Source organism: Cordyceps militaris (genome assembly GCF_000225605.1).
Source record: "Cordyceps militaris CM01 unplaced genomic scaffold CCM_S00003, whole genome shotgun sequence".
Classification (NCBI taxonomy): Eukaryota; Fungi; Ascomycota; class Sordariomycetes; order Hypocreales; family Cordycipitaceae; genus Cordyceps; species Cordyceps militaris.
In genome coordinates this window covers 1,642,166-1,658,862 of record NW_006271971.1, presented here as the reverse complement: position 1 = coordinate 1,658,862, position 16,697 = coordinate 1,642,166, and the positions used below count along the sequence as shown (strand labels likewise).

General features: G+C 56.0%; 8 protein-coding genes across 8 annotated transcripts; 4 read left to right on the top strand and 4 right to left on the bottom strand.

Annotated features, from left to right (window-relative positions):
* Positions 1–103: 103 nt before the first annotated feature.
* CCM_04156 (metallo-beta-lactamase superfamily protein) lies at positions 104–1,000 on the top strand (the record flags this gene model as incomplete). Its single annotated transcript, XM_006669304.1, has 1 exon — positions 104–1,000. One exon carries the CDS (start codon positions 104–106, stop codon positions 998–1,000), a length of 897 nt encoding a protein of 298 aa, XP_006669367.1.
* A 283-nt stretch (positions 1,001–1,283) lies between these two features.
* Positions 1,284–1,553, top strand: CCM_04155 (uncharacterized protein; the record flags this gene model as incomplete). The annotated part of the gene is made up of 1 exon (XM_006669303.1): positions 1,284–1,553. One exon carries the CDS (start codon positions 1,284–1,286, stop codon positions 1,551–1,553), a length of 270 nt encoding a protein of 89 aa, XP_006669366.1.
* Positions 1,554–1,683: 130 nt separating this feature from the next.
* CCM_04154 (uncharacterized protein) lies at positions 1,684–2,151 on the bottom strand (the record flags this gene model as incomplete). Its single annotated transcript, XM_006669302.1, has 1 exon — positions 1,684–2,151. One exon carries the CDS (start codon positions 2,149–2,151, stop codon positions 1,684–1,686), a length of 468 nt encoding a protein of 155 aa, XP_006669365.1.
* Positions 2,152–2,582: 431 nt separating this feature from the next.
* Positions 2,583–4,615, bottom strand: CCM_04153 (C6 transcription factor, putative; the record flags this gene model as incomplete). The annotated part of the gene is made up of 2 exons (XM_006669301.1): positions 2,583–4,522; positions 4,603–4,615. 2 exons carry the CDS (start codon positions 4,613–4,615, stop codon positions 2,583–2,585), a joined length of 1,953 nt encoding a protein of 650 aa, XP_006669364.1.
* A 668-nt stretch (positions 4,616–5,283) lies between these two features.
* Positions 5,284–6,630, bottom strand: CCM_04152 (pyridine nucleotide-disulfide oxidoreductase, putative; the record flags this gene model as incomplete). The annotated part of the gene is made up of 1 exon (XM_006669300.1): positions 5,284–6,630. One exon carries the CDS (start codon positions 6,628–6,630, stop codon positions 5,284–5,286), a length of 1,347 nt encoding a protein of 448 aa, XP_006669363.1.
* Positions 6,631–7,072: 442 nt separating this feature from the next.
* Positions 7,073–8,040, top strand: CCM_04151 (thiosulfate sulfurtransferase, putative; the record flags this gene model as incomplete). The annotated part of the gene is made up of 3 exons (XM_006669299.1): positions 7,073–7,239; positions 7,310–7,544; positions 7,600–8,040. 3 exons carry the CDS (start codon positions 7,073–7,075, stop codon positions 8,038–8,040), a joined length of 843 nt encoding a protein of 280 aa, XP_006669362.1.
* Positions 8,041–8,078: 38 nt separating this feature from the next.
* CCM_04150 (metallo-beta-lactamase domain protein) lies at positions 8,079–9,508 on the bottom strand (the record flags this gene model as incomplete). Its single annotated transcript, XM_006669298.1, has 4 exons — positions 8,079–8,485; positions 8,553–9,024; positions 9,089–9,403; positions 9,449–9,508. The coding sequence occupies 4 exons, from the start codon at positions 9,506–9,508 to the stop codon at positions 8,079–8,081; spliced, it is 1,254 nt and encodes a 417-aa protein (XP_006669361.1).
* A 1,626-nt stretch (positions 9,509–11,134) lies between these two features.
* CCM_04149 (MFS transporter, putative) lies at positions 11,135–14,813 on the top strand (the record flags this gene model as incomplete). Its single annotated transcript, XM_006669297.1, has 3 exons — positions 11,135–12,024; positions 12,924–13,357; positions 13,459–14,813. The coding sequence occupies 3 exons, from the start codon at positions 11,135–11,137 to the stop codon at positions 14,811–14,813; spliced, it is 2,679 nt and encodes an 892-aa protein (XP_006669360.1).
* Positions 14,814–16,697: the final 1,884 nt, after the last annotated feature.

Below are 16,697 nucleotides of genomic sequence, written 5' to 3'. Positions count from 1 at the left end.
TGACAGCCGAGCCTATATATATCTATGCAAGTATCCTGATGCCGTTGTTGCTGACTCTGTCTAGCATCCACTCAGAGCAGATTTTCTGATTGTTCTTTCCACAATGTCGCCCGAGCCCATTGTTCACACCGTCTTCGAGAAGGTGACGGCCACATGGCAGTACATAGTGGCTTGCCCAGAGACCAAGAAAGCTGTCGTCATTGATCCGGTCCTCGACTTTGACCTTGGCACTTTGACTATATCCACCCAGTCGGCCGACGAGCTCCTACAACTAATCCGGGAGCACGGCTACACCGTCGAGTATCTGCTCGAGACGCACGCCCATGCCGACCACCTCACGGCCGCCGCCTACCTACAGCAGCAGCTGCAGCAGTCGCAAGGCACGAAGCCGCCGAGAAGCACCGGTCACCGCATTCGCCAGGTACAAGAGACATTTGCGGGAACGTACGGCGTGCCTCGGGCGGAGCTGGACGCGGCGTTTGAGAAGCTATTTTCCGACGACGAGGCGTTTGCCGTCGGCCACCTGACGGCAGTGGCGCTGCACCTGCCCGGCCACACGCCGGACCACAGCGGCTACCAGCTGGGCACCAACGTGTTTACCGGCGACTCCATCTTCAACCCAGACGTGGGCACCGCACGGTGCGACTTTCCCAACGGCGACGCCGCCACGCTGTACCGCTCGGTGCAGACGCTGCTTGCGCTGCCGCCGCACTATCGGCTGTACACGGGCCACGACTACCCGCCCGCGGACTCGGGCCGGGCCCCCATGCCGTACGTGACGGTCCAAGAGCAGCTGGAGCGCAACAAGCACGTCAAGGCTGGAACGGACCGCGACGAGTACGTGCGCTGGCGCCGGGAGCGCGACGCTGGGCTCAAGGAGCCGCGGCTGCTGCACCCGGCGCTGCAGACCAACATTCGCGGCGGGAAGCTCGTAGAGGCGAGTCCTGGCAGCGGAGTGACGTTTTTGTCGATGCCTGTCCAGCTGCCGTCGCGAATTTGAGCAAGGCTGCGGCATGTCGCTAATGATGTGGTGCTTGTTTATTGTTAGGACAATCCAGCTAGATTGAGTTATCAAATTGTTACTATTGATGTGCGATAAATACAAGATTCATTTTCCACATGAATTTTATATACTATGGTGAAAGACGCCACAAATGGAGATTTGGCTCTAGTAGATTGTTCTATACGATTAATTATAAGAAAGAAACTCGGTATGCAAAGCCAGTGGTGTCAAGAGAGTGCTGGTTATCACATCAGACCAGTCATGCCGGCTGATGTACACCATGTTGGTCATCCTCCCAGCTGAAGTCACCCGTGATTCGGAATGTAAGATACCAGTGATTCTTTCCTACTTGCATGATAGATTTCAGCGGGGAAGCTGCCTCTACCTACCATCCCGCCACATCTGTGACGGAGTTGTCTGGGTCTTGCTTCCCTCATTCGCCGACTGCACCTCGCCGACTGGGGCACGGTCGGAGTTGGACGGAACCGGCACTGGGGTAGATTACAGCCACGAAAGGAACATGATGTATTATCGCGGCGAATCTTTGTAGAATAGGACAATGCAGCAAGATACTGAACATGTCCAGACGGTATTGAAAGTCTGCTCAAGCGGGCGGCTGGGCAAGGTCCTCATTCGGTATATACAACTTGACCAAGTATTCAACGTAGAGAAACGGTCCATCACGCTTCGGTCGCGGTGGTATCCTTGCCCTCAAACCACGGACTCATCATCCTCGTGGACACACCACCACCCAGGGCACCGAGCAATGCACCCATGGCGGCGACACCTTGGTACGCGGGCCGGAACTCGCCCTTTTCCAGCGCCCCGAGCACCGAAAAATACCTCTTGGTCGCGTACACCATGCATCCCGTGCCCAGCGCGAGGAGGGTGCCGACGAGCAGCCTCGAGCCGGTCTCGTCCCTGGCCTCGTCGTGCTCGCCGCCGGCGGTCCGCCGCGCCTTGGCGGCATCCCCGAGAGCGACGGCTTCGAAACGGGAGAAGCGCTCAACGCCCATGCCGAGCGCGACGAAGCCGAGCCCGGTTCTGGTCCAGGCGAGATAGGTGCGCTCGGACGCGAGATGGTCGCGCGCCACGGAGCCCGTGTTTTTGTAGACTGGGCTCACGAGCCGCGACCACCAGGGGGACATGATGCGGCGTAAGGAAGTGGGAGAAGAGGGAAACGTAGTGTTTTGCGAGGGCTCACGAATTGAACTACTGTACTTTGTATCTTTGGCGGTATAAACGGTTGATTGATGAAAGAGACGGAATGTTTTGTGTTCAAGGGAAGTTAGCCCAGTCCCACTCCCTTTTGGACACCGAGGTATTGATGGATCCAGCGTTATGTAGCCCTCGTATTCACCATCTGCTTCTACATAATACCGTAGCAAATATGATGAATGTAAAATCGCATTTTTGGGCTGCCTTGACTCATTTTCATCTTGCATTGTTACAATTGGAGCGACTATGCTTGCTAAGGAACCTTTGCTGGTACCATGTCGGCGATTTGCAGTCATTTCTAAAATACAGTAAATTACATGAAAATAGTAGTTGTAAAACAACGATACAGGCCTTGGTCATACTAATCAAAGTCGGTAAATTGATTCAGCGCCAAGGGCTCGCCGCATGTTTGATCAATGTGAGGCGAAAGGAGTCCGGCCATGAAGATCCTGTCCATGGGATCGAGGTTGCTTACACTCATGGCCGTATCCATGGCGCTGGCGTCGGCGTACTCGGCATTCGCGGTCGCATCATGATACAGACGCGTCTCCGAATGGCCGTACGCCTCGGCCGGCTGCAGCATTGCGGCGGCGCCGGCCTCGCTGGCGGGAGCAGCAGGGGCGCATGCAGCGGGCGTCAGTCGCGCGGCGCCGGCGGCTTTGACGTAGCAGTATGCCTCGCGTGCCGTCGCCCACTGCTTCTTGAGAATGGTCAGCGTGGCGAGGACGAGGATGGCCCTGTTCTGGTGGTGCTCGAAGCACTCCGAGGCATGCGCGTCGGCCGCGGCCAGCTGCACCAGCCCGCTCAGCACGGCTCCCGGGATCATCGACGGGCTGTACCCCTGCGGCTTGGAGTGCACGGAGAGCAGGTTGGACAGCTCCTTTGCCGCCTCAATGGCCTTGACGTCGTGGATGTGCCTTGTCAGGGACGGCGACAGCCGGACAGGCGTCTCGGGGCATATCGTGCTGGGGAAGCTGGGGAACTTGGGTCGCAGGTTGCTCCGGGGCACGTGGAGCAGCCCGGAGGCGTAGTGCAGCGTGAATTGTGCCTGGAAGAGCATCTCGTCAATGTGGCCGTACATGTCGACAACATCCACCTTGCAGGCGGGCAGGAGGTGGCCCCAGCTGACGATCCTGTTCACGACGCTCTGCAAGTGGTCCGGGTGCGTCTCGTGCAGCGTGTTGAGCACCATGACGCGTGCCAGTATATGGAAAGCCTCGATGCGGTAGCTGTATGAGGAGAACTGGGAAGGGACATGCGCCCGTGGCTGTTCCGAGTCGCTGCCGTCATCCGAGTCGCCGTCTTGGCTGAACAGTCTCGCTCGAAAGGCCGAGAATGTCTGCGGCGGCGGCATGCGGCGGGGCGCAGTAGACGAAGCAGCCGCGGTATATGCGGCCTCTTCGCAAGGCAAGTACGCTTCGCTGACAACGTCGCTGCAGCGCAGGGTCAATCTGGACTCGGGAAGAGCCAGGTGAATCTCCCAGATGAAGAGCTCCCACCACGTGCGCCGGAGGCTCTCGACCCGCACGGCGCACCCGTCGGCGTAGCGCTCGGCAAAGTCGGCGCGGTACATGCCCAGCTCCAGCGCGAGGGTGACGGCGCGGGACATGGCCGAGAGGGCCTCGCGCCTGTCGTTGCGCGCCGACATGATGACGGAGAAGAGGAGCAGGGCCTGGACCATGGCGGGCGACGAGGGGTCGTCGCTGCCCAGGAGCAGCGTCGTAGTCTGCTCCAGGAAGTCGTCGCCGGAGAGGACTTTGGAGTAGTGGCTCCCGATGAACCGGACCACCTGGTGCAGGTAGTCGGGGTACTCCTGGCGGCTGTAAAAGGCGGCCGGGACCAGGATGGGATGCGCCTGGTGGAAGCCGGCATAGTAGAGATGGACGAGGCGGGCTTCGGGCACCAGGGGTTGCGGCGCGCCGCCTTCGCCGGGTCTCCCCGGTGAGTAGCCGCTCCCAAAGTTGCTCAGGCTGAGGCTCGCGGCCGGGGACCGCCGTCCGGTGTGGTGCGCGGCGGCATCGCGCCCTTGGGTTCGGCTGGTGTTGGGAGCCGCTCGCGGAGTCGGCCAGGCCGGTGACGCGGGTGTTGTGGCGGTCCGCGGCGGCTGGTCCGTCACCGGCGGACCGTGGTCGCGCGGCACGCGCCGGCCGCCGCGCCGCGAGGGCAGGTAGGTGCACGACAGCCGGTTCGTGGCGCATCGGGAGCAGATTGGTCTCTGCAGATTGCATTTGAGGTGAGACCTCCGGCATTCCGTGCAGGCGACGGAGCCTGCCATGACGTGGGCGGCGGCGGCGGCGGCGGCTGACAAGGTGCGTCTTCTTGGCCGGGGTGAGACTGGTGGTGTGTACGCAGGCACTTTCAGACAAACATCAGCCACGCACCCATAGTAATCATGATTCTCGAAAGAACAATATTACGCGTAACCATTCTTTGGAGGGGTGGGCAGAAAAGAACGGGCAGCCCTACATGGGTGTTGCTCCACGTGTCGTAACGGCTGCTTGGCATTTCGGCACTTGAAGCCGTATTAGAGGTAGTAAATGTAACTAACCGGGTTTGATATTTTTCTTCTTTTTTCTTCTTTTTCTTTTTCGAATTCCTATATATCCTCTTATTTAGTGGAATTTTGATTTGTTAATATGCTTCACAACCTACGTGACATAATGCCTGCACCTCTCTATACTAACCTGACTCGTACTATGGCTTCGGATCATCGGAATGACACGGCAATCATGACAGCAGGGAAAACTCGGAATAACCGCTACTTGCTCGGATTCTCTTTCTCGGTTCCGCACTACTTCCCATCGTATACCCATCATTTCCAAATTCTGGCATCTCCGTTCGCTCCTGAGTCGAGTCTAAGTAGAATCGCAATGCTAGTCCAACCGACACCAAGATACACAACCTGTATACCGACAGATAATCAATAATCTTCTCGAAAGCAAACCCCAAGTTCTACGGCCGGCTTGCGATTATCTGATGCATATATTACTAATTTGTAGATATTTTTCCAAGGAAGCTACCAGATGAACACAGAAATAGGCCATCCTCGAACAACTGTTCCCCTACCGAATGAACCCCTTTGGGCCGGCCCACGTGCCCTTGACCATGAAATTTCGATAGACCCACGGGAAAAAGTCCTTCTTCAGATGGTAAAAGGCCCTGCGCGGCTTGATCTGGTCCACGCCGAGCAGCCTCTTGAACGTCTCCTTGGGTTCTGGTCCGTACTTGAACTCGGTGAGCAGCACCTTGCCGTACTCTGTGATGAGCGGGCACGACGTGTATCCATCGTATGCGGCGCGCGGCGCCTTGCCCTCCTCCGCGTCGAGGAGGTTGGACACCAGCACGGGCGCTTGCGCGGTAATCGCCGCCGCCGTCTTGGAGGTCGGCAGGCTCGAGGCGTCCCCGAGCGCCCACACGTTGTCATAGGCCGTGTGTCGCAGCGTGGCGGCGTCGACCGACACGAGGCCCGTCGCGTCGGCCAGCGGGCTCTTGGCCACGAACGCGTGCGGGCCCATCTTGGGCGCGGCGTGTAGAAAATCAAACGTCTTGGTCGTGCGCGATCCGTCGGCGCGGACAAACGTCGCCTGGTTGCCGCGGACCTCGACAAGGTCGTGCTGGAAGAGGCTCTCGACGCCGCGCTCCTCCGCAAGCTCCTTGAGCTTGGCACTATACTTTGGCACGCCAAACATGACGGGCAGGCCGGTCGCAAACGAGATGCTGATGGGCGAGGCGCCGCCGCCCGTGTACAGGCCAGCTCGTTTCCAGTAGTCCAGCGCGAGCCACATTGCCTTTTGCGGCGCGCCGGCGCATTTCAGGATGCCCAGGGGCTGCGTGAAGAGGGCCCTGCCGCCTCGAAGCTGCTTGATGTTGGGAAACACCTTGTCGCAGTGGTCGTAGCTGTAGATGGAGGACACGTTCGAGCTGGGGTCGGCGAGGGCTTCTGGCAGGCCACGAATCTTCTCATAGTTGGTGCTGATGCCCGGGCAGACGACGAGCTGACCGTACTCGAGTCTATCTCCATTCTGAAGCACGACTTGGCTCTCCTGTGGCTCAAAGGTTGCCACCCGGTTTTGGTAGACGGTGAGTTTTGCGTCGTGTATGTCGGCCAGCTTCAGCTTGAAGTCATCCTTTTTCGCCAGCCCACCACCGACCAGAGTCCAGCCCGGCTGGTAATGGTGCCACTCGGCCGGGTCGACGACGGCAATGTCGCCCGCCTTATACTTGCCGGAGCGAAGCAGCTGGTGGCTCACATTGGAGCCCGCCGAGCCGCCGCCGATCACGACGATTCTATGGCTCCTCGTAGTGCTGACGAGAGAGAGGGAAATCGTCGCAAAGCCCTTCTTTGCTAGCGCCTTGCTTTGATGGGCAGCAAGCTGCGCAACGCGCCCGGTGACTCTTGTGAGCTTCATTATCGGTAAAGCGATGTCGTAGTGTGACTTGTCCGAGTTCCAGGGCGCTGAGCGACGATGTTTCTACTCTGTACAAGGAATGTACCCAAGAAAAAAGAGAAAGAAGGAGAGAAGAAATAGACTTGTCAGTAATCAAACCGAACCCAAGAGATGATTGCCTTCAGCCTCCCGTAAGATATTCGGCCGCGTCGGCGCGGGCCGCTGTCGACTTCTTAGTACTATAGCTTCCCAAGACTATAACGGCCTCTACCACAGGAGCAATCGGCGATTGAGCTGTTACGACTCGGGCTCTGCAGTCAGACTCCGACAGTGGTCTGATCAAAGACACGATTACAGCATGTCTTTTCTCACTATATTTACAATGCCAGGCATCTCAAGAAGAAGTGATGACTAGCGCACAGTTTCAGGCAGTCCACCTACTAATATACCCAGCGCACTCATCATGGCAACCGCTCTAGCAGATGCAGACGAATCAATTCTCATCACACCTGCCGAGCTGCATGTCATTTTTAAATCCCCTATTGATCATGAAAATCGAGTTGTTTGCATTGCAGCTGGGCGAAATGCCGCCTCGGCGTCGTTTGAGTCTTGTCACCTTCCCAACTCCGTGTAAGTGGACTGAACCGCGACAGGCCGGAATTTCGGGCAGGCTAACCCATTTCCCCCATTGACTGGACAGCTTCTTCAATCTAGACGAAATCAGAGATACGACATCCCGCTATCCCGTCATGTTGCCCACTTGCCAAGTCTTCACGGCGGCCATGAAACGGCTTGGCATCCGCGCCACCCGGGGGGACACGTTCATTGTATACGATACAGTCGAGGCGGGCGGGCATCTATTGCGCTCCCCGAGTGGCTTGGACATTGGCACACTTTGGGCTCAAAAACGTACGGGTACTCAACAGCTTTCGGCAGTACGTCCAGGATGGCTACCCACACAGCTCCGCACCGTTTCCACCCTCGGCAAAGCCCGACGACGCCACTCCCATGTACCGGGTCGCCGACGCGGCGAGAACAATCGCGTTTGAAGAGCTTCGCCATTGTGTCCTTGATGGATGCCGACAGTACCAGATTCTAGATTCCAGAAGCGAGGACTGCTTTCTGGGCAAGGCTGTCGGAGACGGCCACATACCCGGGGCCCTCAGCGTCCCGGTAGCTTGTCTAGTAGATTCTTGCAAGAATCTGCTTCCTCGGCCGGAAATGAGAGCCGCTCTGGAGGATGCCGGCGTTGACGAGAATAAACCTGCCGTTTTGTCGTGCAACACGGGTGTGACGGCTTCCATCCTGTGGCTAGCGCTCAAGGTCGCCGGATACGACGTCAAGGCGAGACTCTATGATGGAAGTTGGTCGGAATGGAAGGATCGGGCAGAGGAACAAGGTTTAATTGTTTGTCATAGAGATTTACTGTAGAAAAGAGATGGGATGTTGATACATTGTGCCTACTAGTACTACCATCCGCCGTTGACTGCAGTGATGGGAATTTGAATCATGCGATGCCCTGAAGATGGGTTCGGAAGTCTCCCGCCCCTGACATTTATTTGCAATGACTGGTGAAGAAGCCTGGGCTCCTTGAGAGTAGCATCACGACTCTCCCTCATAACAATAAATTCGTCCTGTGTGACTCCTCCCATCAAATGCTTGTTGCTCTTCTTGTGCTCTCCCACACTCTGATAAGGCACTGGCTCGCTACGTATACGGGTAGGGTAGTCGTGGCCCGACCATATTTTGACGTGGTCTGGGAACCCGAGCAGCTTAAGACCGGACTCGTACAGTTCTTTGGCGCTGCCTCCGGGGAAGTCGCAGCGGGAACTTCCAAGGTCAGCAGCAAATAGGGAATCGCCGCAAAAGATGTTGTCTGAGTGGTACAATTGTTAGTCCCGCAACAGAATCAGTACATTATTATCAAGTATGGAACCTCTTACCTCCGATCTTATAACCCATGTGATCCGGTGTGTGTCCGGGTAGGTGAATGGCTTGCACCTTGAGATTCCCGATGTGGAAGACTTCATCATCTTCGAAAAGGCATTGATGAGCATCCTGGACTTCATCGTGCGGAATTCCGTATATATTTTGAAAGAATTTTTGGACTGTCGCTATGCGGCTGCCAATTCCGATTCTGGGGGCATGGCTGTGATCGTCACGTAGCGTGTGCTGCAAGTAGGCCGCCGCAGTAACGTGATCGGCGTGTATATGCGTTTCCAGGATATGTTCAACCTTGTAGCCATTCTCTCGCACAATGGCTACAAGGCAATCTGCTGATTTCGTTGCTAGCTCTCCCGTGGACGGATCATAGTCCAAAACTGGATCGATGATGGCTGCAGCAGCAGTGGCGGGATCGGCAACAATGTACTGCCAGGTTCCGGTCACTTTTTCAAATATGTGATGGACAATCGGCTGAGTATCTGTGGTGACATGATTTGAGGGCGACAGCAACGACGATTCAGCGTGTGTCGAGTACGCATGAATTGGTGGCTGAGAAACGGCTGCCCTGGTTGTAGATTGGCACGAGGTACAGCGCGGTGAGATGCCGAAATGTGTATTGCGATGATTCAACACCATTCGATGTAGATTGCGGCGACCTGCTGCGGAAATGGTGGGCAAGCATGGGCCAAGGAGACGGGAACATTTCGTTGCTGGCTGAAGCATGATGGGCAATGGTAACAAGTGTGTTGGCTAGCCGAGATTTGAGTGATCTGGAAGAAAGACTAGCCGCGAGATCTGTAGTTGAGAACTGGAAGACTAAAGCCGAGATTTGTAGTTGAGAGATGGAAGACTAAAGCCGAGATCTGTACTTGAAGAAATGGAAGGAATAAAGAACAAGAAGAAGTTGCGCCACGATACCAAGGTGGAAACAGCCAAGAGCGGGCCAATTTGACATTTGTGGAGGATTGCTATTGATGATAATACATAATAATTAATAAACAATAAGTAACAATTGAATGTTCCTAGCTGCATCTTTCTTTTGAAAGCCGCCAATGCTCCATATTTACAGTGTCATGTCGGCCGGCTTTTGGCAATCGGCGAGGGCGCAGTTCGGTGCTCCATACTGCCCACTTCACTTATGCACAAGAGTCGTCTTAGAGGCCGATCTGAAATATCACATCTCCATCCTCGCCGAGCAACGCGACTGTTGTTGGTAGTTTTGCTGTCAAGGGTAGTCAGGGTGGTCAGAATGGTCAGGGTGGTGGTCAGGGTCGGTCGCCAAGGACCGAGGACGGCGAGGATGGTGATCCATGCAAACAATGCAAACTAGCGGCAATGGCCCTCGATGTCATAACGTTATTGACTAAGATGGAATGATGGAGTTGTCGAGGTGAAAAGAAGAAGGGTGCTGGGTTCCGACATGTTACTCCCGACACTGTACTCATTGGTAGACTACATACATAGCGAATATGGACGGGACAAGGCTGCTGGCAGGATCGCTACATTTGAGCCCGACATCTGGATGGAAACCACGACAACATGAAAGAAGCAAGAAGCATGCCGCCACTGCAAGGTTGGTAAGCTTGGCAGCCTGTAAACGGCCCATTTCGAAGCGCCTCTGGCGTCAGCGGGCCACCTATTAGCGCTTGTCCCTGATCTAAAAAGGCGGATTTGCAGCGAGTGAGACACGGCGCGGGGGACTGACTAGCTGCTGAATAGGTTAGGTAGGCAAGTTGGTAGCTTGTGGTTGCCTCGGATGGCTTCTGTGCCATCTCCTTTGCTAAGCAGCTTGGGGGGATCTGTGGAAGGAGCACAAAGGCGGCAGAAATGCACACGTTTTCGCAATATTGAGCGGATTCGCCGCCTAACTAGTCGCTGTACTGGTATCGGGTTCGCTGGTGTAATAGATGGGATTCAGTTTTGTTACCCTCCATCAGCAAGGCGTGAACATGGCTTGGTCGTAGCCGGAGTGGATTAAAGGGCGATTGTGGTATCTGGCATCGCCAGTGTCGATCTCAAGCTCTGACCATCATGGCGTATCAACGGCTTGCCGGGGTTTGCCGGATCCTTCGGACAGGCGATTTAACTAGGGTTAGATACTTGGGCTAGCAAGAAGCAAAGGAAATGCAACGACAAGAAACAATCATGAATAATGTGGAGGTTGTTGGGAGGCATTGACTTTGGACCAACCCCCCCACCTGATGCCTCGGACCTGCTGTCCCCTCCCCAGCTCCAGCTTCGACCTTGAACCTTCAAGCTCACCACCAAACGACAGGCCTTCGGAATTGCGACCAGGCTTCGGAATTGCCAAGAAACGTTCTTTCGGGTATTCGTACCAAATTGCTTCTTCGTCGTCTATTCTTAGACGTGCTTGAGACACCGGAGGTGTGATCATCACACCAAACGGGGCTGCTCCCAAAACCCTGACCAACGCAGCCTCTTCTTCCAACTATCCGTTGCAACGCCAACCGCACTTCCTGCCATTGATCTTTTCCATCGGCCGCTTCCATATATGCTTGCGTCATCTGGCGCGCCATAGGGCGATACGGGGGTTTTCGAGCCAGGCAAGCACACACACAAAATGCCGACCTATCTCTGCCACGGCTTTCGATGGCACCGCCGCGACATGCGCATCTTTGTCATCCTCAATGACCTGGAAGAAGCCGCTCCCGATTGGGTCATGGGCGAGACCACCGCCACCTCGATTCTCGACCAATTCACGAAGCACTTCGATTTTCTGCCCAAAATCTCGGATGAAGAAGCCGAAGCCGCGTCCTATCCCTGGAACGGCATCCGCCCAACAGCCGTCGCCCTGCATCACGATGACAACTTTGCGCAACCTCCCTCGCGCGTCCCTGTAGCCCACGACCCTGTGCTGCAGTATACCTGGTCGCCAGTCAAGCTCCTCGAAGAATACGACCCGGACGAGACCGTCAGCCCCGCCAGGCCCTACGCATACGTTGCCGACCACGTCGTCCGTGTCGACCTCGGTGCCGACGTGCTTGCTGAAATGGCTGCCTACGAAAAGGTGACCAAGGGCGGCCAGAATGACTGGTTCCAAAAGTTGCGCGACAATCTGCAGAAAGACTCCGACATTGGCTGGCACGTCGTCGTCTGCAGCGACACCGAACGCGAATACCCAGACGACGAGACCGAGACCAGATCCGATTTGGACAATCTCCGCCTTTCCCAGGCTGAGAAACAGCGACCCACGACCACGATGACGACTCAATCCGCACAGCGCGGGTCCTTTATGACGGCCAGCAGCACCCGGGCTTCACAAGACCAATCACAGTTGTGGGCGGGCCAAGACTACTCGCACATGAAGCCACCGCCCATCCCAGACGATGAAAGTAGCCAAGGAGGCAGCCCCGGCCACAGTCGTCGGCCATCGCTGAGGCATCGCCTGTCAAAGGCTGGACTGCGTCGCATATTTAGTAAAAAGGACGAACAGACCCAGGAACAGATCAGGTGAAGAGTCAGCCGTCACTTGCGTGCTGACAGGATATGGCGCTTTTAATTGGAATGATGCGCAAGGTAGAATTCAGAGCTGTAGACAAGTTTGCTTTTTATTAGAGGGTCGGCTGGTCCTTGCACGCGCTCGACACGCGGTGTGGTTGAAGTTTGACGTGCTACGCGTAACGAGACATGTATTTGATTTGCGTTTATTATTGGCAGCCAGTTTTATTATTATATCCAGAACTGTTATTTTCTTTGTACACATCAACTTCTCCCCTGGTTTATAGAGTCGCAGCTGGTGTTGAGGCCACGCCTGACTGTGTGTTGAACCCACAATTGATACGTTAAATTTGAAGAATCGGGAACAAACATCTAACTTGAAGCATGATACACGGCTGTAGAAAAGAAGGCGGGAAGAGAGACAAGGAGGGGAAAGTGACGCCGTCTGCAAGTCGAGATACTTGGCCGCTCCACCATTTGAGGGTCCGGATCTATCAACGACACATATTAAAACGGAACATCATACCCGATACACAAAACGGAACGGTGCACTTTCAATGAAATCATGAATTCCTAGCACCAGATCGAATCAAGGAAATAAATGAGCAAGATCCCTCACATCTACAGCCGATGTCGTCACGTGTCGAGCGTCAATCCCTCGAGCCGTCCAGACCAACGCTAACATATATCCCATCACGCCGCTCATAACACGACGCCCCAGTCAATATCCACGCCAATCGCATCCAATTATCCTGCCATCCGAGATATATATAATTATCAACCAGATCGATCCCCACCAGCTCGTACTGCGATTGCGCATCCCCCCCCCCGAAGCCATATCAGGGGCTAGCCTTGTCACCCTTCACGCCAACGGGGAACGAGGAAAGAGCACACACCAGCACATTCCTCAGCCCCATGGCGTTTCGGCCGCAGCCGGGCGAGGCCTCGCCGTCCTTTGCGCAGACGGGCGCCGAGTTTGATCTCGACGACAGCGACGACGACCTCTTCCACCTCGACGAATACGACGATGACGACGACGACGACGAGGCCGTGGACCTACAGTCCGAGGTCGGCGGCGCCGAGGCCTACCAGCTGCGCGGCATGCGCGGCCCCGGCGGCCCGCGTCCGGGCAGCTCCCGCGACGAAGCGGCGTCATCGTCGGCCGTTTCGGCGCGGCGGCGCAAAGCACGCGCGGCGGCGCGGACTCGACGCGGGAGCGCCAGCACAACGGCGAGCTACAAGCTGTACACCCCGGACGAGGAGGCCGTCGTGCGGCGCAAGTTTGACCGCCGCCTCGTGCTCTTTCTCTCTCTGCTCTTCCTGCTGAGCTTTGTGGACCGATCAAGTGCGTCTTCTTTCCCTATACAAATATATCATGCCCCTCACAAACCACGCTGCCCCCCACCCCAAGGCTAACCCCCGGGCGCCCGCGTTCTTGCTCGCTAGACATTGGCAACGCCCGCATCGCCGGGATGGAGGAGGACCTGCAGACGACGCCGCCCAACAACCGCTGGTACGAGTGGTCCCTCACGGCCTTTTACGTCACCTACAGCGCCTTTGAGTGGATGTCGCTGCTGTACCGCGTCTGGCCCGCGCACGCGCTCATCTCCATCGCCGTCGTCGCCTGGGGCGTCGTCGCCTCGCTGCAGGCCGTCGCGCCGTCGTACCCGGTCCTCGTCGGGCTCCGCGCCCTGCTCGGCATCGCCGAGGCCGCCTTTGCCGGCGTGCCCTACTACCTGAGCTTCTTCTACCGCCGCCACGAGCTCGCCTTTCGCGTCGCCCTCTTCATCGCCGCCGCGCCCCTCGCCAGCGCCTTTGCCTCGTCCCTCGCATGGCTCATCGTGCGCGCCGCCGGCCGCTGGAGCCCCGTCGCCCCCTGGCGCCTGCTCTTCCTCGTCGAGGGCCTGCCCTCGGTCCTCGCCGGCGTCGTCGCCTGGGGCGTCATCCCGGACGCCCCGGACGCCGCCCCGTACCTCACCCCGCGCGAGCGCAAGATTGCCACGCTCCGCCTCCGCAGGGAGAAGCCCGACGCGAGCGACGCCGCCGAGGACGCGCCCCGTCTGTCGTGGCGCGACGTCTTCTCCGTCGCCCTCGATCCCATTGCCATTCTCGCCTCAGCCATCTTCTGCATGGTCAACATAGCCTACTCGTCGCTCCCCGTGTTCCTGCCCAAAATCATCCACAGCATGGGCTACAGCAGTCTCTCTGCGCAGGCGCTCTCCGCCCCGCCCTACCTCTTCACATTCGTCATCGTCCTCTTCACCGCGCACATGTCCGACCGCCGCGGCAGCCGCACGCTTCCCATCGTCTTCCACGCCCTCTTCTCCGCGTCTGGCTATCTCATCCTGGGCCTCGCTGAACCTCTCCGCCTGCCGACCTGGGTGCGCTATCTAGCCGTCTACCCAGCCACCATGGGCTTTTTCAACGTCGTGACCCTCATCATCACTTGGGGAATCAACAGCCAGCCGGATGAGACGCGGCGTGGCGCGACCTTTGCCATGATGCAGTTCATTGGCCAGCTCGGTACTCTTGTCGGCACGAGACTCTATCCTGACAGTGATGGGCCATACTATAGCACGGGGCATCGCGTCTGTGCTGCCGTCTTGCTCGGTGCTGCTGGTTGTGCTTTTGTACTGCGTTCCTACTTGAAGCGTCTGAACCGCAAGCTTGCTGAAATGGAGGATAATAGCCCATATGGTTGCGGTCTAGGTGCGCTTGACCAGGACCATGATGAGGCGGAGAGACTGGTTGGCTCTGCAGGATACAAGAGCCCTAGCAACGGCTTCAGGTACATGATTTAAAGAGAACATCATGCCATGGTTACGCACAAAAAGGTCTGTACAATATATACGGCGCCGATAAATTTGCTTGGTTCATTCTCTATTCTGTATCTATGCTTCTTGGATATAATCCCCTTGGGTGTGGCATCATTATGATTTACGCTCACAAACTCAACCAGTTAATAATACATCCAACCAGCTTCTGGGCTGCCTTCATGCCTTCCGAACTTTTGTCCTCTTTGATACGTGGTGTTTGGCAACCACCTCCTTCCACCAATCTTGGTTCTTTCGGCAAGGTGCCACTGACAGCGCTCCATTTTCTTGGGGCCGTGGTGTTTCTGTCTTCTTGCTCCGAGGACTCTGGGTCTTGATGGCAGAAAAGTCTCGAGTCTCAGTATATGGGTGCCTCCTAATCTTCTGCTTTGCGACACCAAAGCGGCGGCTGCTTTCGCGGTAGATGGAGTTGGCCCACTTCCTGAAGCCAATTCGCGGTCTTTTCGAGAATGTTTTGCTCAGGCTGCGAAGAGAAAAATGGGATGCACAGCGTTTGGCTCTGCGAGGAGGAGAGCGAGCGCTAGCCGATGGGGTTGGGGATGGTGTCAATCGGCTCGGTATCGTAGTCTCGTCAACTCCATCGTATCCCCTGCCATGATTATTATCGCTGGGAGAGCTAAAGAACCGGTATCGCCTCATTTGGCGCTCGTACATATATGGTTCGACTATCTTGGTAGACCGTGTCCGCTAGCCATTGTTCACTGAAGAAGAGTCGTCTTGAAGATCAGCATCCTCATGCATAGTCAGCTCCCCCGTTGCTGATGAGGGAGAGCCAGAACGAAGATTCGAGAGTCTGTCATTTGTTTTGCCATATTTGGCAAGATTTGACACACTGAGTGTATTCACATTTCCGTTTGGGATGGGAGACTGCACTCGAGAAGGCTCGCTCTCTGGGCAGTGGTAGGAAGAGGACGTAGTTCGACGGTGTGCATCGTCTGGGTGCTCATCTTCGATGCGCAGATGATCCCCGATGAGCTTTGCGAGGTTATTGGGGGCTTCTGCATTCTCAACGTATGGTGACAGAACTGGACTTTGGAGTAGTGTGGCATCGTCATCCGACTTGGACATGATGGAGGAGGCTTTGAGCGGATTTGAGCCACCACGGGGCAGAGGTGGTAACGGCTTGATGCCCCAAGTTGTCGGGTCAGCGGGGTCATATTGGCAGCTGTCCTCGTCAAGGACAGTTTTCGATGTGGCCGGATGTGTTGTGATTTTTACGTTTTCCTTGTTGGCATGCTCAAACCATGGCTGATGATGGTGTGGAGAGGCATCCTTTGGGTTAGAGGAGTCATTTGCGTAAAGACTTGTCCGTTTGTGTCCGGGGGAGCGAGCCATGGCCTCGGAAACAGTCTGACTGCGGAGAGAAATCTCACGCGGTCGGCAAGTGTACGGGCTGCGCTGAGCTGGAAGGGTGTAATGATAGGCCATTCTGACGATGCTGAAAGATGTTAACTCTATGTGCGATAGTGCCTGTGCAGTGGCTGAGATTCGAAGAGGGGGAATGGTACCTAGCAGATAAGTGTCATGAATGGTTCGTCAGTGCCTGCCAACTCAGGAGCACCAGTCTTGCATCAACTAGGATTTCAATGGCAAGGGGCACCCGCATAACAAAACAAACCACCAGTCAGTAATACTGTTCCTTATTCCGAGTAATGTTTCCTTCATGCTTTCCTTCTTTTGCTTTATAGTTCTATTTATTCTGATTCCTTGCTTTTATTCGCTTGCCCTCTAATAGACTATATTTGTATGGCCTGGTTGTTTCCATCACCCACATCGGGACCCAAAAAAAGAAATTAAGACGGTTGTCTTGCTCATGGCAGGGATTGAACCTACGACCTTCGCATTACCAAT